Source organism: Aquarana catesbeiana, linkage group LG10 (assembly GCF_042186555.1).
Source record: "Aquarana catesbeiana isolate 2022-GZ linkage group LG10, ASM4218655v1, whole genome shotgun sequence".
Classification (NCBI taxonomy): Eukaryota; Metazoa; Chordata; class Amphibia; order Anura; family Ranidae; genus Aquarana; species Aquarana catesbeiana.
The window spans coordinates 9,441,417-9,465,889 of NC_133333.1; the positions used below are offsets into that span (position 1 = coordinate 9,441,417).

The 24,473-nt window shown below is 40.1% G+C and overlaps 1 protein-coding gene across 1 annotated transcript in view; it reads right to left on the reverse strand.

The window, feature by feature from the left end:
• LOC141110300 (IgGFc-binding protein-like) overlaps positions 1-24,473 on the reverse strand; it is a 117,466-nt gene that overhangs the window by 57,969 nt on the left and 35,024 nt on the right. Inside the window, exons 9-16 of the mRNA XM_073601596.1 lie at positions 21,994-22,601; positions 17,524-18,091; positions 15,481-15,680; positions 12,589-12,730; positions 10,119-10,447; positions 7,799-8,369; positions 3,560-4,158; positions 949-1,513 (exon numbers count right to left, since the gene is read on the reverse strand). Of these exons, the coding sequence (XP_073457697.1) occupies positions 949-1,513; positions 3,560-4,158; positions 7,799-8,369; positions 10,119-10,447; positions 12,589-12,730; positions 15,481-15,680; positions 17,524-18,091; positions 21,994-22,601 (3,582 nt within the window). The remainder of the gene's footprint in view (positions 1-948; positions 1,514-3,559; positions 4,159-7,798; positions 8,370-10,118; positions 10,448-12,588; positions 12,731-15,480; positions 15,681-17,523; positions 18,092-21,993; positions 22,602-24,473) is intronic.

Consider the following 24,473-nt stretch of genomic DNA (forward strand, 5'->3'; position numbering starts at 1 on the left):
GGAGTACTAAGGTAGACCCATAATTCTGCAAATAAATGATATACAATAAAATAGCCATACCATAAACAACAGGAACATAACAGTAACGTGGTATGGTTATATTATTTTATTGTATATCGTTTGTTTGGGGATTGTAGGTCTCCCATTAATCCTCCTGAAGAAGCGGGGAATTCCCATGAAACGCATCGAGACCTAGCTCCCTTGAATGTCTCAGCTAATAAATTTACCATTGAGGCAATATAGTCCTTCACAATTTGTTTAATTCAGTATGTACTGTATGTGTTTGATAGCAGGATACAATTTTTTTAAGTTTATACATGGATTCTAGCCCAAGACCTCCTCTGCACATGATTTTATTATATTATGTCTAATACATTTATGTATTTTTGAATCATATTTGGATACTGTAAACATCCATTCCCTATCTCGCCATACAATGTATGTTAGGATGCAGTGCTAGTATATAGCCCAGAAACTTCCTCCAATTAATTCATATGCAAGATAAGGACCATCCAATGCATCTAGGCAATCTATGATTTCTTCGGAGTAAGTTCATATTGTACAATAAAATTATTATTGTACAATAATTGCGGACAATATTTGGAGACTATCTTGTTTTGATCATTATTATTGAATAAAGTATGTGTAGGAATATGAATAATTCCCATGGTACATACATACAAATCTTAAGAAAATAAGGGAGGCAAATTATTATTTGAAACCTCAAGGCTTACCGGTGAAAAAAGTTTAGTTTTTTTTGGGTAATTGTACTTCATCTACAAATTACTTTATATCTTTATTTTACTTAGCTAATAGAGAAGAACATACATCACATAGTGTAGCTCAGTCCTGAAGATGGATGGCTTCTTATAGGAGTCTATTAACCTATTTGCACACTACTATTTAGAAGAAACAGAGCCTGAGAACAATGCCTTAGACAAAGCTTACCGCAGAAAGATGGAGTCCTCCATTCCTTGACCGTGGAACCATTTCTCTGACACTCAGAAACATAGGAGGCAAGGATGCTGCAGACAACTGACTGGTGACCCTTGTAGGCACAGGCATCAGATTTGCAGTCCTCAAAGAATGAAGTTGGGTCAACAGAAGCGTGACATTGACCGAATGGTCCATCAGGTTTGATAAGAAGACCACAATACTGGTCACTCTTGTAGGTGTCCTTCTCTACATCAGTGCATTTTGGGCAGTTGGTGCACTCGCTTGTGCATCCTTTTACTTCTCCCACCTTCCAGTGGTCACCAAATTCTTCACTAGTTTTGGCTTTAACACCGTTGCCAATAGTGAAATCGTCAGAGCGATCTGCATTGTTGTTGCCACATAAACCACTAACAGCTCCAGCGTACGTGTTTGGCAAGGTGACACGTACATAACCCTTTCCGTCAGAAGTCAGTTTTAAGTTGAAGTCTGTGGTGAGGACCAAATCAGATCCTGATATGTAGGCGATGATCTTCGTTGACTCAAAATAGTACGGTAAGCAAGTATATTGTCCATCAACCTAAAATAAAAATAGGTAGATTTCATATTTATTATGCTTTTCCTACAACAGCTTCCAATTAACTGCTCTGTGTCCCTCCTTTTTATTGAGGAGGCTTACTTAACCCATTTATTGGCAATTGTAAGTTGCTCGCTATAGTTCAAACATCATGCAGTGTATTATTATTTAAGAAAATTATTTTTGGTGCATCTGCACAAAATTTGCTAGGACTGCAAATCTTGAACTTGCAGGATTTGCCTAGAACTCATGGTAGTGGAAAACCCAAATATTGTCCCTATTTAGAACCCTTGTAAGATTTTTATTGCTTTCTAGAGTTGTCGCCAAAATAAGAAGTATATATATAAAGCTTCCACCTGAAATACTGTAGGCTTATTGTTGGCAGAGAAAGTATTAGATTACATTTTTTTCTCCACCCAGTAATGCGTTCCTCTATAGTTTACAGGTATGATCAGCCCTTCTTGATTATTTTTCATATATAAACAAACAATTCTCAATAAATTAAGTCTATTAATAAATTCCTAAAAGCATGCTCACATAGTCTTACAGACTATAGTCTATAAAAGTCTCATAGACTTTTTTATAATGGACCCGACATGCATTATCACCAGCATGTTATATCTCTTGGGAATACTTCAGAACAACATACTCAAACAGGCACTGGGAACCTTTAGATACGGAAGCGCAGTCATATGAAGGAAAACTCCAAACAAGCTCATTGGCTCTGGCAAGGCATGCTCCCAGACAGTAAGGATTCCCCCTGATGGACACCCAACTATAACTGAAACCATAGAAATACAGAAAGGAGCACCAGACCAGAATTGGATAAAGAGTTTGAGATCATTTTAATTGTTGCTAAAACATGTTTCGGGTGCAACGCAATTCCCAATTCATCAGGACTCAACACAATGGCTCCCCAACTGCTGTCAGGTGGTTCCTCCATGAGAAGAGTTTAATACTGGCTCTAAGGCCAGCCATACATGGTTTGAATATTGGCCGCTTTTTTTCAACAATTAAAATGATCTTGGACCCTTTAATCTGATTTTGGTCTGGTGCTCCTTTCTGCATTTCTATATATCTTGGGAGTGTCAGTGACAGGTTCTCTTGACTAAGCCCTCTGCCATGAAATCTTGTTACCCCTGCTGCAACAAAGTCAGTCTCATTTCTTCTAGAACACACAAAAGATACCAAAAGAGAAGTAAGACCCATTTTTGCAGCTGTCCAAACCCCACCCATGGAGTTCTAAAGCGATAATAGAAAGTTTTGACTAATTCAAATTGACCGTGAGCATCCAAAATGAAACATACATTTTTTAATGGATTGCCTTTTTAATACTCCAAATTTCTCTTCAGTTTTGAAATTCCAGCTTTTTGAAATCTTTAAGTGTCGCACACTGGACAATAAAATGTAACAGATGATACCGTATATACTCGAGTATAAGCCAAGTTTTTCAGCACATTTTTTTAGACTGAAACCCCCCCCCCCTCGGCTTATACTCGAGTGAGGGTGCAGTTTCCCAGTATTTTACCAGTGTTCCATCTATCATGGACGAGGGCGAGGCTTTGCTACAATGGACAGCCACCGAATAAACTGCATGACACAGTAGGAGACACCCGCTGCTTTAGTTATCAAAGGTACGGCTGCAGATGGGCACAATGAGGCTGCAGATGGGCACAGTGAGGCTGCAGATGGGCACAGTGAGGCTGCAGATGGGCACTGATGATACAGGTGGGCACAGTGAGGCTGCAGATGGGCACTGATGATACAGGTGGGCACAGTGAGGCTGCAAATGGGCACAGTGAGGCTGCAGATGGGCACAGTGAGGCTGCAAATGGGCACAGTGAGGCTGCAGATGGGCATTGTTTACCCAGTAGCTGCTGCATTTCCCACCCTAGGCTTATACGTTTTCCCAGTTTTTTGTGGTAAAATTAGGTGCCTCGGCTTATATTCAGGTCGGCCTATACTCGAGTATATACGGTATCTCTTTTACATCAATGGTCAATAAAAGAAAATATAACATATATAATATAACATTATTAATTGCCATACCTGTATCTTCATTGGAAATTCTTTACTGATGGTTATGGTTTTGTTGTAGACCTCCAACGTCACAGCTTTAGTAAAGGCCACTGCTCTGTTACCTCGGTGATCATTCTGGACTTTGATGGCAAACTTGACCAGGGAAGGGTCATCTGAGGTTACCTTTACCAGCTGGTAGATGCAGGTTTTCGTGAGACTAAATCTCAGCTTGTCGAATGTGGTGTAGTGAAGATCACCGGAGACTGTGCATGTTGTGTACTGAGTAGGATAGCAGCCTCGTTTCCCATCGACCACCATACACTTCTCACTTTTTTTACAGCTTGTTGGCTGGCAAACGGGCATACCCAATCCTGGATCGCATTTGCAGAGCACAGTACATTTCTCATCATACCAAGACTGATTGGGCTCGTAATACCGTCCATTGTATTGGCAACCACAGCTTGAGACGGGCACACATTTGTCCCCACTTAGTACCATGCCCTGTTTACACTCACAGGCTTCTGCACAGGGTTTCTTACATTTGGATGGAGCAGTTCTGTCAGAGCAAGTGGCCTGGCAGGCATTTCCACAGGCAGTATAATGACTGTTTGGATCTTCACATGTCTTTGCTGAAATGGATAAATGAATATAGTGATTAGCAATACTCTGTATCTGTAGCAAGTTATTATCACAATAGTTCTTAACGTTATAAAACTAAATTTTCAATATTTCTTTATTTAATTTATACTGTGCTACCATTTGCATTAGTCCCCTCCCCCGAGGAACTTACGGTGCCCCTTTTTTGGGTAGAATTATTTGACATACAAGTATGCCCTGCTAAAGAGATAAATATCTCAAAAGAAACTTTAACCACTTGTCGTCCAACGATGTACTGGTGCATCGCTAGATTGGATGAGTGATATCACAGTCATCGTTGCAGCTGCAGCAATGATCGAGATATCGTTATTTAAGGCTGGCAATTTTCTTCAATGTAAAAGTATTCCTAGTAGCTAAGAAGCCGCTAGATTACTTTTACAGTTGACAGAATGGGGTCACGCCCCCCCCCCCACCGCTGTCTTTACCGGGCTCTCCCATGTAATTGGGAAGCCTGGTAAGGATGAGATTGGCAGCATCCGGTTCCTATACTGATGTTGTTCCTCCCACTGTGTGACATCAGAAACCAGAGTTTCGGTCTCATGTAAACAAGCCGTTACTGGCGTGAACAAGCATCTGACCAAACCAAATCTTTCCTTCAGGCTGCTGGATACTACCCAGAGCAGCAATCTTCCTGTGCCGCAGAAATTAATAGTGGCTGTGCATGTGAAAGACAAGTGCTACTCGCCCACCCCTTCGTGCCCCCTCCATCATTGAGAGAACTCATCCTATTAATGTCCCAAAATGCAATCCATTCTGTCAATGGAGGAGGAGCGGATGAATGACAGGATCTCCCCTGCCCATCCAGGATCTCCCTAAAAATTTCTCTTATTTTGTCCCTTTTGCTCTGTTAAATATACCAATGGAAGTGTTTTGTAATATATGTTTGATAAGTTCAGCAAAAATACTTTTATCTTTGCCACAAATTATGCAAGGTGATAACTTCCTAGATCTCTGATTGTGAAGACATTGTTTTCTGAGAACAAAAGAACCATGCCTTTGGACATAGCCATATTTAATTTTTTTTACATTTTTTTTATTAATATTGTTCTTTACTAAATATGAGTAGCAAAAACATTATCCAATAATGCCATTCACTCATCAATAAGGGTACAATAAATTCATGAAGGCATTACAGATTTCAGACCATAAGCGGATAGTAGGTAAGAAGTAGGATGGGAAGGTCCAGGGGTGGGGAAAGGTGAAGGAATGGAGGGCAGTGGAAGACAAGAGAAAGGAAAAGTCAGGAGTTTGCATATAATGAATTAAACGGTTGAAAAGTACTGGTACTGATTAACTTAACCTATCTTCTTCAGGAGCTTGCTTGTAAAGTAATATCAATCTAAGAAATTACGCAAACTATATATGGGGTGTTAATGGGAGAAATATTAGAGAGTAATGCCCAGTACACACGAAAGGAATTTCCAGCATGTTGGATGTGATTAAAGCCTCATACACACGATCGTATTTCAAACAAACTTTTCCGTGGATTTCTGTCCAAAGGGCGTTGGCCGTGAACTTGGTATGCATACACACGGCAGGACTTTTTCAGCCAACTTTCACCAAATCACGTGGTTTTTCAGCTCTTTACTGCCACCCTTTGGTCAACTTCTGTATTGTTGTCTGATCTTTTGCATTGGTTCTGAGCATGCGTGTTTGTACTTTGGACTAAAGTCCGATCGATTTGTGTACACACGATCGGACTCGCCGACGTAGGACTTTTGAAAACCGAAAAAGTTTGCCCGATGGAGCGTACACACGGTCGGATGTTGCCTTAAAACAGGTAATTTGCACGTTTGTTGTCAAAAAGTCAGATCGTGTGTATGGCCCTTTAGTTGTCGGAAAGTCCGACCGTGTGTGTGCTCCATAGAACATTTGTTGTCGGAATTTCTGCCAACAAATGTTTGAGAGCAGGTTCTCAAATTTTCCGACAACAAAACTTGTTGTCGGAAAATCCTGTCATGTGTACAGGACATAACAGTATTTCTGCTGTCTTTGAGACAGTAGACCCAATTTTTCTGAAATATGGAAGTTCTGCCCTGCAGTTTGGCAAACATTCTCTCGAAGGAAGCATGAGTGTTTATAAGGTCTATCACTGAGAGAAGAGATGGAGCTTGAGTGTTTTGTCCATGCTTTCGGCTCTAAAAAAAACATATATCCCAGAGCAGCAAATGATGCAAAATTGCGTGTAATGGTTTGAGAAAATCTTGGCAGCCCCAGGTCATGGACCCAAAAATGTCTAAAAACTGAGCAAAGCAAATTTAAAGCACAACTTGGGGGAAACTTGAAAAGAATCCCTTGCAGTGGTGCTGCTCATGCACTGCTCATTTAGGCTTGTTCCTCAAGCAAGCAGAGCTTCCCCACTCTCCACTGGACTGTCCCTTGACATCATCACGCCCAATGCAGGGCTATAGATCCTACATTGGTCTTGATGATGTGAGAACTTTAGACTGTCCGAACATGGAGGAGAAGATGCTACGGGGACTGATCTGCAGAGGATTGGGTAAGGACATTTACTTTACCCAGTCCCCAGCCCCACTGCAAGGGATTAATTTTCAAGTTGGGTAATGGTTTGAGAAAATCTTGGCAGCCCCAGGTCATGGACCCATAAATGTCTAAAAATTGAGCAAAGCAAATTTAAAGCACAACTTGGGGGAAACTTGAAAAGAATCCCTTGCAGTGGGGCTGCTCATGCACTGCAAGGCTACTTTGCATATTTACTCTTGTTCCTCATGTAAGCGGAGCTTCCCCACTCTCCACTGGACTGTCCCTTGATATCATGACGCCCAATGCAGGGCTATAGATCCTACATTGGTCTTGAAGATGTGAGAACCTTAGACTGTCCGAATATGGAGGAGAAGATGCTACGGGGACTGATCTGCAGAGGATTGGGTAAGGACATTTACTTTACCCAATCCCCAGCCCCACTGCAAGGGATAATTTTCAAGTTTATAGTATAACTAAAGACAAAAATGTTATTTTCCTTAAGATGGAGTGGGGATCTATTAGAACACCTGTCAGGTTTTTTATGGCTGTCTCTGTGATCCTTTCTCTTTGTCCTTTTTACTGGTATTATTAAAATGGAAAGTAAAATTAAATCCCAAATTTGGGTTGTCACAGACAAGCAATAGATGGGAAATCTTCCAATGGGGACACTGGTTCTGGTGACCTGGGGGACCTCAAGGGATTCCCTTTAATTTGAAGGGATTTTCACTCACTTTCTGTTTTGGCTACGGGACAGGAAGTTTAGGTAAATATTCCCAATGGGCTACAGATGGCATAAAAAAATATCTGACATGGGTTATAACCCTCCCTTACTCTATCCAAAATGAAACACAAAGTTTGTCCCACAGTTCCATGATAAGGAAAAAAGGCTTGAGCCATTTTGAAAGGGAGCCACCAAAAATGAAATTCAGATTCAGCTTTGGACATCTAAATTTCTGAAACTTGGCCCAAATCTAATGTCAGAAAAATGAGATTAACTTTAGTAGCATGACTTAAAAAAAAAATAAAATCTATTTTTACGTTGCTTCAACCCTTTTATTTATCACATATTCATATGAATTAGTTTGTATCCTACATTAGAATAAATGTAATAAAATGAAGTGCACTTACTACAATTACTGGGTGTCCTCCAGTCATACAGTTTAATCCCTTCATTAAGACAAGCAGTTGCAAACGTCTCCAGGGCTTGACACAGAATGACTTTGGCACCATTGTTTGCACAAACATCAAACAAACAGGAATCAAAAACCTTGTTGGGGCTGATTTTCCCGATGCATTCTCTGAAAGGGCCATCTTCTTTGACAATTAAACCACAATGATGATCTCCTCTGTACTGGTCCTTCTTCTTTTCATCGCAGGTTGAACACTGACCAGGACAAGAGTCGAAACAGAAATGATCTTGGTCGTCCTCTTTGCATGCTACGAGCCAGTCGGTGATAGAGCTAAGTAATGTTCCATCCTGAGCTCTTTGGTCATCGTTCGGATCCTGGTTGAAGTTGCCACAGAGACCAAAAATCAAGCTGTGATAGCTGCTGGGGATGGTCACGCTACAGAACCAGTTCCAGTCAAATGTTGCCGTGATACCATTGTCGGCCTCCAAAGTGGCTGTGAAGCCACTTTGATATGCATTGAGTTTTCCATTGGCAAGTGTGGCTGGCAAATTGGTTAACTCACCATTCACCTGGCAAAATAGTGAAAATATCAGTTGCATTGCATATTGTTTAGTTAACAAAAAAATCTAACACAAAAATTGCAAGACATCATTTAAAGGTTTATACAACTTTAAGCTAATAATTCAGAGTTTGGTGGATATTAGAGATTTAAACCCTTAAACATTTCTTCTATCTCTTAAGGACTCTATTATTTAGATCTCTGAGCTGACTTTTCTTGTTTGCACATCTTCTATGCCTATTATGAGGGGCTAACACCACCTGAGGGCAGAGTTCCTGAGTTTGCATAGCTCCTGGGACACTTAAGAGGGATTCTCATCATTCCTGCCCTGAATTCCATGGCCTGCACAGCTGCTGTGCACATTAAAAGGGTCTCTCACGTCCCTGTGCTGAGTTCTTCAGTCTGCACACCTGCTGTGTCCAAGAAGATGGGCTTCCACCATACCTACTGGATTTTATATTTATACTGTGTTATGAAGAATGTGGCAGGAGGAAATCAAACATACAGAGGTGGGTGGGAACACCAAAACTGCAAAGTATGACAGTGTGATCTCGCTTCCGGGGTAAGTAAGACATTTAGAATCCGACATGGCCCACTAAGTTCCAGCTATGACTACAACATTCCATTTGGTGGACCAACTCTTAATGGGAAACCTAACATGAAAGGAATATGTGAGTTGACATTGCCGACCTTCTAAAAAACACTTTCGGCCTAGGTGTCATCATTTCAAGTTTTGTCTTTTATTGCTGTCTGTATCTATGCCGGGGTGATTCACCCTCTTAATAGCCCTGGTGGCCATTGGCATTTGTGGGTAGAGTGCACCGTGATGTGTCGGTGAGCAGAGAACCCTCAGAGGCCGGAATGAGGTTGGACAATGTATTACGATAGTTCCAATATTGTAAGAGTAGGCCCGGTGTGTAGGCACAGCCAACCAAAGCCACTTATGAAACTGTAGCAGAGGAGCGTATCCTGAGATACGAGGAACGGGAATACAGGCTTGGCTGATCCACACCCAAATGCAAGGCTTCCTAAGTAGAGATAGTGTAGTCCCTGCACTTCTGGAAACTCTCCCTGCCACTGCACACTGTCACTGCCAAACGAAGATCCTGTCTCTATACTAGCCACTTGCACAATGCATGCCAAACTTGGGAGCCAGAGTCTTAAATAGACTCTGCCCTGACCCAAGATGACTGCCATGGTCACATGGTGTGCCAGCCTCCAATCGGACAGCTATCTTCCTGGTGATGGCAGGAAGTCATAGAGGAACCAAGTTCCCCATGACTTTCTTCACCTACTGCATTGCCCCTTTGGTTGAGCGGCACCTATAGTGGGGAGTACAGACTGCACCTGTCTACACACTGGGTTAGAAAGTTAAGGGAAATTCAAACTTTTACAGTGCTCACTAGAAATATGGGTAAGGAGAGATCTTCCAATGAAGGCAACTGTTCTTGTAATAGATGTCTAGGAGGAGATTTCCCCTAATTTCCTGATGCGTCTATGAAGCAAAAATTGGCTATATACTGCCCAATGAGATGCAAACAGCATAACAAAAAAAGGGGTTCTAACTATATGCCAGTCTATCCAAAGCTGAAAGAGAAAAGTTTTGGTTTTAGCTCTACTTTAAGTTGCCCATATAGTTTCATAGTCTTACATTGTTCAATAAATGATATGATGCCAAAATTAAGGACCTCATTAAACCATTTAGATCATTTTTGGCTAATTAGACCCTATTTTTTCTGTTATCGAAAAACCTACTTACTCGTATTGCAGGAAATTCTCCAGTTTGTACTGAAACCCTAATGTTATACATAGTGAGTTCCATCTTCTTCACAAAGGAGAAATCTTGAGATCCTCTGTTCTCATTTTTGGTGGTAAGCTTGAATGGCTCCAGGCCCGTATCATTACCAGTGTACTGAGCCAAGATGTAGTTGCAGGTGCCCTGAGCATCATATTCTTTGCCATCCAAACTCTTGTAGTGAGGATCGCCCCATGCCCAACACTGGCCATTGTAATCCGGAACACAAACTGCAACTCCCTCTTGGACTCGGCAGCTCTCCTTCACGCGGCAGGTTTTGGACTTGCAGGGATCTATAACACCAAAAAATGTTTGTAAGACAACAATGTTGGGTGGCAGAAAGTAATATCAATTAAACGACAAATTTGCATCAGCCCTCTGAAATGATTTTTTTCAGTGTTGGGGATTTTAATATTTATTGCCTGTGAAATACTGTGAAAGGTTCTGACAATAATTCTCAACAAATCTCAAGGAAAATGTTCTCTGTTTATGCAACAGAAATGACCACACAAAGCATGTATGTGTGTTTATGTAAGGGTAGGGGGGGGGCTCAAATTTTTTTTAAGTGATTGGTTGTACCTTCAAATTTTTACACTTTTTTTCACTTAAAGCGAAGTTGCACCCGAAAGTGGAACTTCCGCACATTTGTCTCCTTCCCCCCTTCAGTGCCACATTTGGCACCTTTCGGGGGGGGGGGGGGGGGCAGATACCTGTCCCCACTTCCAGGAGTCTCGGCCACGGCCGTTGAGGTCACCGCTCAGCTCCCTTCTTCTTCCCCCCGCCGCCGGGCCAGTAGGAGAGTGCAGCGGGTTCCTCGACCATGTGCAGTAGGGACCAGGCTTGAAGCTGTATTGCTTCACTACCAGGTTCCCCCAGCACTCAACAGATGATGGAAACATTAGCTGCGGTGCCGACATCGTTGCACTCCAGGACAGGTAAGTGTCCTATTATTAAAAGTCAGCAGCTGCGGTATTTTTGCAGTGGTGAGTGGACGTCTGCTTTAACTTTATTGCCATCACATAGGTTACCAACTGCTCCTAATCTTGTAACATATTTACAATGACAAGTTCTCTTTAATGACACATCAGTCTATTAGACCCTTGATGTCCTCTCTGCATCTGCACTCCACTGGAGCTATTGGAGTGCAGATCATGCTCTTCTAACTTCTACCCTAGTCATAGAGGCCAGGGGAAATTGACAGCAAAAACCAGAAGGATGGAAATCTTGGTCTCCCTCCCCTCTGCCCGGCAACACCCAACATGTGGTTTCCCCATGGGGTTTAGACCCCTGATGTTCCCTCTGCACCTGCACTCCACTGAATCTGTATCATACTTTTTTAGATTCTTCCCTGGTCACACCAGCCAGGGGAAATTGACAGCAGGCCAATAGTTTCGAAATCTTGGTCTCCCTCCCCTCTGCCCGGCAACACCCAACATGTGAGTCCCTGTTGGGTTTAGTGGAGTCTGGCTAACATCGAGGGCAGGCCAAGCGGGGAGGGGGGAATTGGTTTTACAGACTTACATGCAAATATGCTCGGTCAAACTCTGCAGTCAATGTATAACATCTGTTGGTGGTAGTAAAAGGTTTTAAGGAGACCATGTTACTTAAAAAGCATAGAATTGTAAAGAATTTTACATGCTCACTTTCAGTGTTTTTCCTTTCCATAAATATTTTTTATCCACTTGCAATGGGCCTTTAAATTTGCTAAAAATGTGGATTTTAGAACAGTCCTCACCCTCTTTGCACTTCATAGCCCTCTCATCTTCTGGGCATGTCTAGTTACTCTATGTGTTGGCCCAGCTCCTCTGCTCCATCCAGGGGCAGGAGTGAGTGAGTGAGTGAGTGAGTGAGTGAGTGAGTGAGTGAGTGAGTGAATGAGTGAGTGAGTAAGGGAGGGAGGGAGGGAGGAGTGAAAGGGAATATTATAGAGTGTCTCTTGAGAGCCAGCTGGGGCTATAGACATTCCACCCAAGATGGTGGCACCCAACAGCAGTCTCAAGGCATTTGAATGTATATACAAAGCATGCCTTTGCAGGTAAGCAACCTGCCTAAACATGTTAAATTAACAAAAAAAAAAATGCAAAAATATTTGTTGAAATGAGTGGTCCAGCTACATGGTATCTATAATGTTCCCCCTTAAGAAATATTAAGATATAGTATTAATTTCAGAAATTCCTACTTTTGATAAAAAAAAACAAAAAAACAAAAACATTCCATTAGAAAAGAAATTGAATAATTATTTAAAGTTAAAATCTGACACCCACTTTAGACCTTTAGTTGTTATGGGAAAGGGCACCATGACTATGTCAATTGCCCTCCATACTTCCCTATCATCTCTTGGAATTGGTGGAATCTCAGGTTGGCATTTCATCCTCCGTAATACAGTTGTACTCTCCATAACACAGCCTCCCTAAAACAATTGTACCAAACTCACCAGAGTTGACACAAGCTCGGAGACCATCCACAATCAGACACTTATCATTCGCCGAGCAGGTCTTGTTACGGCAAGAGACTCCTGAGACGGGATTGCACGTACACTCTTGACTGCAGTCATCGTTCAACACAACTTCATTAGCCTGTAGTAAAATGCAGAAAGTTAGGTCATTTGATACATGCAGGTTTATCCAGAATTCAAATAGCTGGTCAATCAATGTGCAAAGATACACTATAGTACCAAAAGTATTGGAACGCCTGCCTTTACACGCACATGAACTTAGTCGGTAGGGTTCAATATTGAGTTGGCCCACCCTTTGCAGCTATAACAGCTTCAACTCCTCTGGGAAGGCCGTCCACAAGGTTTAGGAGGGTGTCTATGGGAATGTTTGACCATTCTTCCAGAAGAGCATTTGTGAGGTCAGGCGCTGATGTTGGATGAGAAACCCTGGCTCACAGTCTCTGCTCTAATTCATCCCAAAAGTGTTCTATCAGGTTGAGGTCAGGGCTCTGAGCAGGCCAGTCAAGTTTCTCCACCCCAAACTCCCTCATCCATGTCTTTATGGACCTTGCTTTTCAAACATTCCCAAAGACACACTCCTAAACTTTGTGGACGGCCTTCTCAGAAGAGTTGAAGCTGTTACAGCAGCAAAGGGTGGGCCAACGCAATATTGAACCCTATGGACTAAGACTGGGATGCCATTCAAGTTCATGTGCGTGTAAAGGCAAGCGTCCCAATACTTTTGGTAATATTGTGTATTTTAAAACACAGATAATCATAGATGGAATTAAAATGACAGAGAGATTTTGAATACAAATTTACAATATTCCAAGTTAAAAAAAAATGCTTCTACTTGGAAGCATGAAAACTGTTTTCTGTATTAATTTTTTTTCCTATTTCAGTAAGATTTTACCTACTTCCATTCTGGGTCAAGTCTCTCCTGCATGTAAAAAAAAACATTTGTTTTTTGATAGAAAACTACTTAGAACCCCCAAACATTATATATATTTTTAAGCAATGGTGGGTATCTTTAATGTTTTTTTTTTTAATTACTTTGACTGCTATTACAAGGTATGAACAACATTGTGATAGCAGATAGCATTGGCCGTGATAGGTTCTCTTTATGAAGACATCTGGGGTCTATGAATCCCCAGGTCTCTCCTCTGCCCTCCAAAGCATCTGATGAAACCGAGATTGGTTTGATCAGATGCTTTCACAAGCCTGCTTATATGAGACCGAAATTGGAAGTGATGTAATCCTCGTCACTTCCGGTTTTTGATGTCACACAGTGAGAGGAACAACATTCGTTCCTTTCGCTGTGTCTCAGGAAGCGGATGCCGCTGGTTGCATCCTTACCGCGCTCTGCAATCAGACGGGAGAGCCCAATAAGGTGGTGGCAGCGGGAGGGCGAGATCCCTTTCCACCACCTAAAAAAGTGATCTGGTGGCTGTATAGCTGTTAGGATCACTTTTATCTAATAGGGAATCACAGGCTCTAAAAAAACAATACTGGGCTCATGATTGTAGCTTCAACCATGATCCTGGTATTAAACCTTTGGCCATTTTTAAATGGCCTAAGGGATGGGAAGTGGTTAATAAGGGTTTTCAAAGTTACAGTGTTAAAAGAAATGGTTACAAGTACAAGTAATCGAATGGTACATCATGGGAGGATGGAGACATCCAGCCCTGCATCATCACCCATCTACAGGAACATGATTAGTGTGCAAAAGCATTGCATCAATAAATGTGGGGTTTGGGTGAATATACAATGGAATGGGTCTTCCTTCGAAGGAGATGAAGGTAAAGTGTAGGTGGGCCATGTTCTGGTCCTAGGTTGATACATCTCTTATCAGAACAAAAAGAGCAGTCTTTTTATTGGTTAAGAGCATCAAATGCATCCAACTTTTATCCTATTTTACAATGCCACTGCACTTCCTGTTTGCCAGATTATTGTGCTCTCTCTCCAGCCAATTTCTCGCTCTTGTCCCTCTTGCTGCCATCCACATCTTTGCTACCACTCGTTACCTATCTTTGGCTTGTTCTTTAAATACGCTTCTGCTTGATCCCAACTTGCAACCACTTGTTACCAACCTTTGGCTTGTTTACTGACTATGCTTCTGCTTGATCCCTACCCGCTTCATCTGCCACTGGACCTTGGCTTGCTCACCTGCTGGTGGGGTGATCCTAAGGCCTGCAAACTGGTACTAACACACAGCAAAAACCCATCTCCACCATTAGGAGGTCTGGTGAACACCAGTTAGTGCTTACACTCACATCAGGTGAGCCCACGTCATCCACCAGGGTGACCCGCTGATGCACTTATCCAGCTGGTTGAAGAGAGCCTCTCCACCGCTATTGGTCTACGAGCCTGACCCCTGACCGTGACACCTATGTTAAGGCTTGATAAAGACTGTCAGATCCTAGCAGCACTATGAACTGCCATCCACGGGAAGATAACCTGCCAAAGATATTCCCCCTTAGCCAAATAATAATGTTTATACACTAGAGGAGCATGTTTCCTTTCTCCTGAAACTAAGTTCAAGGGATAGTGATAAACTCTTGTAGGATATGAGGGATTTGTGGCTTTTGCCTTGGATTCTTTTGGGTTGGGGTGTGTAAATGGGTATGAAGAGGTCTTTAGGTGAATGGATAATATGTTTCAATTATTTTTTTTATTAAAAAATTTTAATAAAAAATTAAGAGATTGAAAAAGAACACACTGAAAAATGTCAACTGTATCCTTAGACAGAACCACAACTGACAAAAAGTAGGACGTCTATAATCAAGAATGAAAAATATTAAGTGGTGTAACCTGAAAGTTTTGCTTGAGGAAACGTCTGGGTGAGATCTTTAAGAGTTTTCCCTGTTGGGTTTAGAAAGTGAGATATTGTACCTGGTAGTATACTCCATTTTCATTGCATCCGCATTGGTTCAACAGCAAGCAGTTTGATCCATCAAAGAAGTAGCCTTCGTCACACTCGCAACCTTCATCGCACAAGTCAGAGCACTCGTAGATATCTGACATAGCAGCACAGGTGGTGGAGCACATGTCCGCGCAGACCTTGTACTGACTATGAGGGCCGCAGTTCATTGCTTTATAACAATAAAAATGATCATCAGTATATAAAACTTAATATTCAATATTGACAAAGTAGATTTGTTAAAAAAAAGCACATTATAATATAGTGGACCCGTCATCAGATATATTCCCTCACATTTTACAGAAAATAGCTTTACCTTTCAGAAGGACAGCTCCATCATTTTTCAGGCATCACCCAGGGTAACCATTTACTTCCCGGACTGAGATGTTGGCTCGGAGGTGACGCGGTCATGTAAATCCTGGTGGTTGTGCAGTTTTTGGTTGATGTCTGACACAGGTCAATCCCTAAGGATGCATTCACACCTGAACGCAGAGTCTTTGAGCGCTTTTCCGGTGTTTTTTTGCCTGTTTTTTTGCGTGTTTGTATACAGTGTTTTTGGGCTTTGCTGTTTTTTTTTATTAGCTAATAGAGAAAATTATTATCTGTTGCTAGGTATTTCAGCTTTTTTAGCTTTTCAATTAGCTTTTATTTATTCTTTTATTATTATTAATTTATTATAATGTTTTTTCGTTAGGGTAAGGAATTCTAGTTCCGTTTAGGGTGGGTTAGGATTAGGACTTGGGGTTAGGGTTATTTATTGTTATTTTATTTATTTTTATTTTATTTTATTTATTATTATATGAATAATAATAAATGAATAAATAAATGTAAAATAAATACACAAATAAGTAAAACTCATAAATTAAAAAATAAATACATTCAACAAATTAATACTAAGTAACAATAAATAAATAATTAACCCTTAGCTTTAACCCTTAAAAAAATAAAATAATAATAAATTAATAAATGAATGTAAAATAAATACACAAATTAGTAAAAATCATGAATAAAAAATAAATAAATTCAATAAATTAATACTAAGTAACAATAAATAAATAATTAACCCTTAGCTTTAGCCCTTACCCCTTAAAAAAAATAAAATAATAATACATAACTAACCCTAACACAAAATAAATTATTATTATTATTATTATTATTATTATTATTATTATTAATGTATTTTTTGTAAAAGTTTGGGTGTTTATTGTTTTTATGATTATTATTATTATTAATAATAATAATAATCATCAATAATAATAATAATAATAATAATATATTTGATATTTTTTATGGTTAGAGGTGAATTATTATTTATTAATGTATGATTACATATTATCAATTTAGGTTACTTATTTATGATGATTTTAAGTTATTTATGTATTTTACATTTATTTATTCATATATTATTACTATTTTATTTTTAAAATTTTTCATTTGATCAGAAAATCGCACAAAAATGCACAAAAACACGCGCAAATACGCACAAAAATATGCAAATCTCCAATCATTTCTATGAGGATAGAAACACGCCAAAAACACCCAAGTCTGCCTGATTTGAGCAACAAAAAAAGCTCCAGAACTTGTTTGAGCTTCACGCGTTTAGCTTCAGGCAACATGGAGTGGAGATATGAACCATCTCCATAGGGAATCATTGATTTTTTTTTTCTCTCCTCCAGCATTTTTGAGCTTCAAGCTTCAAAATGCTCAGGTGTGAAGGCAACTTAAAGAAGCCTCCCAGCTTTTGACTACAATGCTGCAATCTGATCACGGGGGGGGGGGGGGAGAGGCGACTAAGGAAACGCTTCCTCCTGACTGCAGTAGGCTGATGATATCAGCTCTAGGTCGAAGTCATTTGCCCTAGACTTTGCCTAGAGCTGATGCTTTCTAATGATAAAAGGTGGAGCTTTTATGAAAAATAATACCAATGTTGTACAATGTGATAGTCATACAAATTCGAACTTACAGGTCCACTTTGAAAAAATTGGAAGAACTTAGAATTCTATTATGCTACTTACGGCAGAAAGAATCAGTCCTCCAAGTAACATCTTTGACCCCGGCATACCGGCAAGCATCAGCATAGACGTAGACGCTGGTACATAACACGCTGCTATCTTCTCCGTTGGTTTGGCATAAGTCAGAGATACATTCTTCAACGTAGGAGGCGGGATTGACAACAGAATGGCATTTTGCGAATGGACCAGATGGATCGTTAATAATACCACAATAAACGCTGCCTGAAAATACCTTCTGCTTCTCTGCTGGACATGAAGAACAGGGTTTGGCCTTGCTTCCGCAATCGCCGCATTTGTCTCTTGTCTCTCCCGGTGCTCTCCACTTATTTCCAAATTCGACTACATCGCTGGAGGCTGGCCCGTCATCGCCCTCCTTTCCGTTGTAGTTGCCGCAAAGGCCGCACATGGCATTCTTGTAGTTGCCCGGAACGGTGACGGTGGCGTAGCTCACGTGGTCAAACCTGACTTGCAGGCCATAGGCGGTTTTGATAAGTGTGCCTTTGCCATAACATTCTGCTCTAACTTTGCCATTTAGTAAAGTTGCTGGAAGCCTGGTGGTCGTACCATTTATCTAAAAAAAAAAAAATAGATCTATAAATAGAATGGTAAAACACATATATATGAGCTGATCGTGCTGCACACCCCAAAACCTTTATATAATGGAAAGATTCCCTCATGGGGTTTTTTAGCAGCCAAGAAATTCAGAGGTTATTGGTAATTAAAAAATCTTTATTTATCAAAAGGAAATTTAGAAATTACATAAGAGTTGTAAAAAACTGAGCTCTGGCATTTACATGAAAATGGCAAAACCATCAAACATAATGGATCTACATATTGTATGAAATCCTAATAAAATTTGCGTTTTACTGCAAAAGTGATCTTCCACATAAAACCCCTACACGTTTCGACCCTTCTAATTGTGGTCTTCTTCAAGAGGGATAATTTATTCTATGCAAAGAAAAAAATATTTTTTTAAAATTTTTAATTTAGTAATCATTTTATATTTTACCATTGTATCTAACCACACACAACAATGTATATTTACCAATCATGATGATGGAAGAGAGAAAGACATGTCCTGTAGCCAGAATTTTCTTCAAAAGCTAGTTTCAGCAATCCCGAGACCATTCATGTGTGGTCTCCACCCTCCTTGGCACAGACCCCACCCTCAAGGAACTTACAAGAGATCACTCGTATGGACCGCCAAAGGAGACGAGGAGGGGAGCAAGCAAGCACCTGTAGTATATCAAAAAAATCTTACTATTTTTGCAATAAGTTCAAAAAAGGGGTTCATTTCAGCTGTTAAGAAATTTGCCACAATGGACCAAAAGTCCATTGTGGCAACTTCCTTAACAGCTGAAATATACCCCTTTTTTGAACTCATTGCAAAAAAGAGCAGAGGGGAAATCTTCCAATAGGGACACTAGTTCGGGTGACCTGGGAGTAATTTCCAGGGATTTCCTCCAACTTCCAGTTTGGCTATGGGACAGGAAGTGAAGGGAAATCTCCCCAAATGGGACAAAGGTACAAAAAAATGAACTTTACAGGGTTATAACTAGGGTTACACTGATACTGATATCAGTGCAGATACTAAGCATTGGCACAAGTATCGGTATTCTTGCAAATGCTCTGATACCTGAAACCGATACTCTGAGACTCGGTTCTGTCAGCTGGATTCACCCACTGACAGCTGAAATGTAAAAAAAAAAAAAAAACCCTGTCAATTATCGTCTGTTAAGAAGCAGGGCTGCCACGTTCTTAACAACCGATGATTAATTCAGCTGTCACTGGGGTTCCCTTTTTGACAGCTGAAGTGTAAATGAAGTTCTGGCAATAGGAGCTGTAAAAAAATAAATAAATAAATAAAAAGCAGCCGGGCAATGTTTATCAACAACATTGCTCATCCGCTTAAATAGAAAGATAAAAAGAAACATTGTTTATTTTTGTATCTTTCTGTTTTATTCATCTACAGATCAAAGGGATGAACTTGGATCTGCAGATGAAGTCAGTTTAAAGCAACCTGTCAAGTTAAAAATATTTTTTTTTTGTTTTTTATTAAAGTGGAGTTCCACCCAAAAGTGGAACTTCCACTCATCAGATTCCTCCCCCCCTCCGGTGACACAGTTGGCACCTTTCAGGGTAGAGGGGGGTACAGATACCTGTATATTACAGGTATCTGTACCCACTTCCGGCATAGATAGCCGCAGAATCTTTTTTTTACGCCACTTCCTGCTCCCTCCCCGCTGCCTGCTGGGAAACACACGGGTCCCAGAGGCAGCAGGGACCATCCGTATTGCACTGCGCGACTCGCGCATGCGCAGTAGGGAACCGGGAAGTGAAGCCGCACGGCTTCACTTCCTGATTCCCTTACCGAAGATGGAGGCGGCAGCACCCGAGGACGGAGAGACGGTTCGGCCTCGGGTGCCGACATCGCGGGCACCCTGGACAGGTAAGTGTCCATGTTTTAAAAGTCAGCAGCTGCAGTATTTGTAGCTGCTGACTTTAAAAAAAAAAATTTCGGCGGTGCTCCGCTTTAAATGTTCTTCTGTTTAACCCCTTATTAAACCTTAATTTACTCAAATCAGCCTTAATTAACTCCTTATGCCCCTTCTCCATTTAATTATTATTTTACTGCTGATTTTTTTCTGTTCACTTCTATTTTATAAACTATTAATAATTTAAAAAAAAAAATGTTTGCTTTGTATATATATATATGTATATATATATATATATATATATATATATATATATATATACCGGTATATATATACACACGCACACGTTTCACATTGAAAAAAGCACAAATTGAAAAAAAAAATTGAATTCATTTGTAAATAACTTTTCAATGCTTTGTACCATTGCTGACAACTGAAGTGTAAACTAAACACTTGCGGTAGATGCCGGTAATCGGTAAAACATCGTTAAGTGCTCGTAAAAAATGGTGTTGGTGCATCCCTAGTTATAACCGTCCTTACTCTATCCAAAATGTAAAAAAAAAAAAAAAAGTTTTGCCTACAGTTCTACTTTGACACATCTCATGCTACCAAAAAGAGGAAGTCAAGTAGAGCATAACCATGTGCAGTACATTCCCAAGGCTATTGATGAGATTTCTGGGTCAATAATGTGTAATTAGACCTGTGCAATTTGTTTTGTTCCAAATTTGTTTTTTAAATGTGTTCATTTGGAAATATCCAAATTAAAAAAAATCTCTTTTAACAATTTTGTTTGAATATTAGAATATTCGTAAATTCGAAAATTTGGAAATTCAAAATTCAAAAATCCGAAAACCTGAAAATTCTAAAATCTGAAATAATAACTAACTAATAATAACTTAACTGTTACTAACTATTAAATTATAGGTAATGGAATTTCCTTTCAAATGTGTCTGTTAGTGAATGTAACGAATACGAATTTATCCGAAGTTACGAATAATCTGAAATAATGAATGCCGTATCTAAACGAATGGAATATAACAAATTAATAATAATAAAAAACAATAATAATTTTTTTTTATTATTATTATTATTATTATTATTTATTATTATTATTAATTTGTCCTATTTAATTTAATAGTTAGCTATTTTTAGTTAGTTATTCTTTCAAATTTTCAAATTTATGAATTTTCAAATTTACGAATTGCGATCATAACGAATGACCAGAAAAACAAAAAAATAACTAATGGAACGAAAACTAACACAAACAAATTTTTCGGCAGTGCACATGTCTATGTGTAATTCATCTCATATTGATTTACTTAAAAATGTTTTGTTCTGAATTTGTTTTTAAATTTGTTAATGTGGAAATATCCAAATTAACGAAAACCCTTTTAACAAATTTTTCTGAATATTCGTAAGTTTGAATATTAGAAAATTTGGAAATTTGAAAATTTGGAAATTCAGAAATTCGAAATTTGAAAATCCAAAATAATAACTAACTAATAATAACTCAACTATTACTAACTATTAAATTATAGGTATTGGCATTTCCTTTCAAATTTGGCTGTTAGTGAACGTAACGAATACGAAGTTATGAATTATCCGAAATAACGAATGCCGTATCTAAACTAATGGAACGCAACAAATTAATAATAATAAAAACCAATAATAATAATAAAAACTTTTAATTATTATTATTATTTATTATTATTAATTTGTTGTGTTTAATTTAATAGTTATTTTTAGTTTAGTTATTCTTTCAAATTTACGAATTTATGAATTTTCTAATTTATTAATTTTCTAATTTACGAACTGCGATCATAACGAATGACCCGAAAAACAAAAAAAAAAAACCTAATGGAACAAAAAACTAAAACAAACACATTTTTTGGCAGTGCACATGTCTGCGTGTAATTTATCTTATATTGATTTACATAAAATTTTTAAAGTGACACACATGTGTCAATATGGCAGTCTGACACTTTTTGTTGCTTAAAATTCCACAGTATAAGCTTTATTTCCATGAAGGCAACATTACCTCAACAACGCCTCTTCGTTGACGTCTAAGGGTCAGACTGAATCCATGGGTTTCTACCGTTACTGCTTCAATCACTTCAGAACTGGAACCTTGTTTCTCGTGATTTATTGTCACCCTGAACCCATCCAGCTTCTTGTCACTTCCAGGCACACTGCCGCTGCAGCTCTGGGCTAGCACATAAGAACACTGCCCTTGAAATCTGTAGGAGAGTCCATCAAAGGATCTATAATTGGAATACCCAGATGCTTTGCAAGTGGCCGAGCCTAAGGGATGGCATCCAAGTACTGCCTTTTCTACACGGCATTCCTCGTTGGCGCTGCAGGGTGAAGGAGCGCAGCTCATGACTCCACCAGTGGTGCAAGTACATTTCTGGGAGCAGGTGCTTCCTTCATAAAGGCTTTCACCGAGAGAGTAATAGGCACCATTGTAGCTGCAGCCGCACTGGGAGATTGGGATGCATTCTCCACCGCTAAGTAGGTAGCCGTCGTTACAGACACAACCTTCTGTACAATTCCCACTGCAGCCATCTGGTGAACTGAGACCATCGCAGGTGACCGGACAAGGATTTGCACAGACCTCATATCTGCTGTGTGCAGGACAGGAACGTGCTGCAAGAAATGAAATTTGATTTAAATAGATTAATCAATCTATATACCAATCTATTTCTCTGGGTTAATCTCGGGTTTACAGTAGGTTGATGGGTAGGGCTACAGTTTTGGGTGTGGTGTTTGCTTGTGTCTGGTTTGTGGTTGGGTTTAGGTTATGAGACTCAAATTGAAGGTGTAGGGTTTGGGAGTAAGTTAAGGCTTATGCCTAGCACACCCGAGTGGAAATTCTGCCAGCAAAAGTCCGATGAGAGCTTTTGGTCAGAAAATGCGTCCATCGGACTTTTGCTGGCGGAATTCCAGCCAGCAAAAGATTGAGAGCAGGTTCTCTATTCTTCGGTCTGAAAAAGTTCCTATCCGAAAATGCGTTCGTCTGTATGCAATTCCGCCGTGCAAAAAACCACGCATGCTCGGAAACAATTCGGCGCGTGCGCTGAAGCATTGAACTTCGTTTTCTTGGCTTGTTGTAGTGTTGGACATCACCGCGTTCTTGACGGTCGAAAGTTCAGAGAACTTTTGTGTGACCGTGTGTATGCAAGCCAAGCTTGAGCGGAATTCCGTCGGAAAAACCATCCAAGATTTTTCCGACGGAAATTCTATCTTCACTCTATGACCAACATTTTGTGGACACCTAAACCATCACACTCGCATTATATCGTCAGTAGTATGTGGAAAGTCTTCCAAATTACTGAGTTAATTTGCTCCCAGTGAAAGGTACTGTTAATGCTTTAGCATACAAGTACAACTGTGCACTTCCAACCTTGCACCCAACAGTTTGGGGAAGATCCTTTTCTGCTCCAGCATGACTGTGTCTTTGCAAACAACAGGGGTTGATTTACTAAAGGCACATAGATACTGCAGGTGCAGTTGCTCCGGAGCTTAGTAAATGAGGTAAAGCTTCACCTTTGCAAAGAATACCCAATCACATGCAAGGAAAAGAAAAACAGCATTTTTGCTTGCTCATGATTGGATGATGGAGGTCTTTTCTCCTCCCCACCCCCCCTCAGCCCCCCTCCATTTATACCAAGAACTCCATAACAAGGACTAAATTGATGGACTTCTTTATCATGCATACCATGTGACAGGGCCACTATCCCCTATGTCCCTTATTTTCCTAAGCTCTGGAGCAACTGCACTTTGAAAGTGCACTGCCTATTTGCCTTTAGTTAATCCACCCTACTGTTGGCTTCATTGAGACATGGATTGACCATTTGGTGGAGGAACTCAAGTTTCCTGCACAGCGCCCTGAACTCAACCCTACTGAACACCATTGTGATGAATTGGAACCCTGATTGTGAGCCAGGTCTTTTCAACCAACATCAGTACCTGACCTCACAAATGGGCACAAATTCCCGCAAACACACTCCAAAATCTTTGTGGAAAGCCTTGCCAGGAGAGTAAAGGGCTTTATGGCCACAAGTGTCAGGCTAACTCCATATTACTGGTTATGGGTTGTCCACGTGGGATCATCGGCGGGTTGCGCACACCTGATGGATAAATGCAAGGTGATTTGGTGCTTCCCGGCCGGTCGTCTACATTGGCGGGCGGCGCTCAAAAGTGTGACCTCTCGTAAGCCACGTTGCTTCTCACCATCCTGGTCTGGGTTGTGGCGGCGGTAGAGGAGGTTGGAATCCTCCACTGGAGAAGGGGACAAAGCAATATATCTTTTAAAGGGATCTCCATGTGGGAATCTGTGTTTTTTGTTGGACATACCTTTACTTGCAGACTGATCCTCTGAAGAAGACCCCAAGTATAGGGGTTGAAACGCGTCAGTTTTAATGTTCATGGTATAAAGTATTGTTATGAACAAATGTCTGCATATGTATGTTCAGCTTATTATTCTTTTAAATAATTCCCACTGAAGCTCATTGTTTT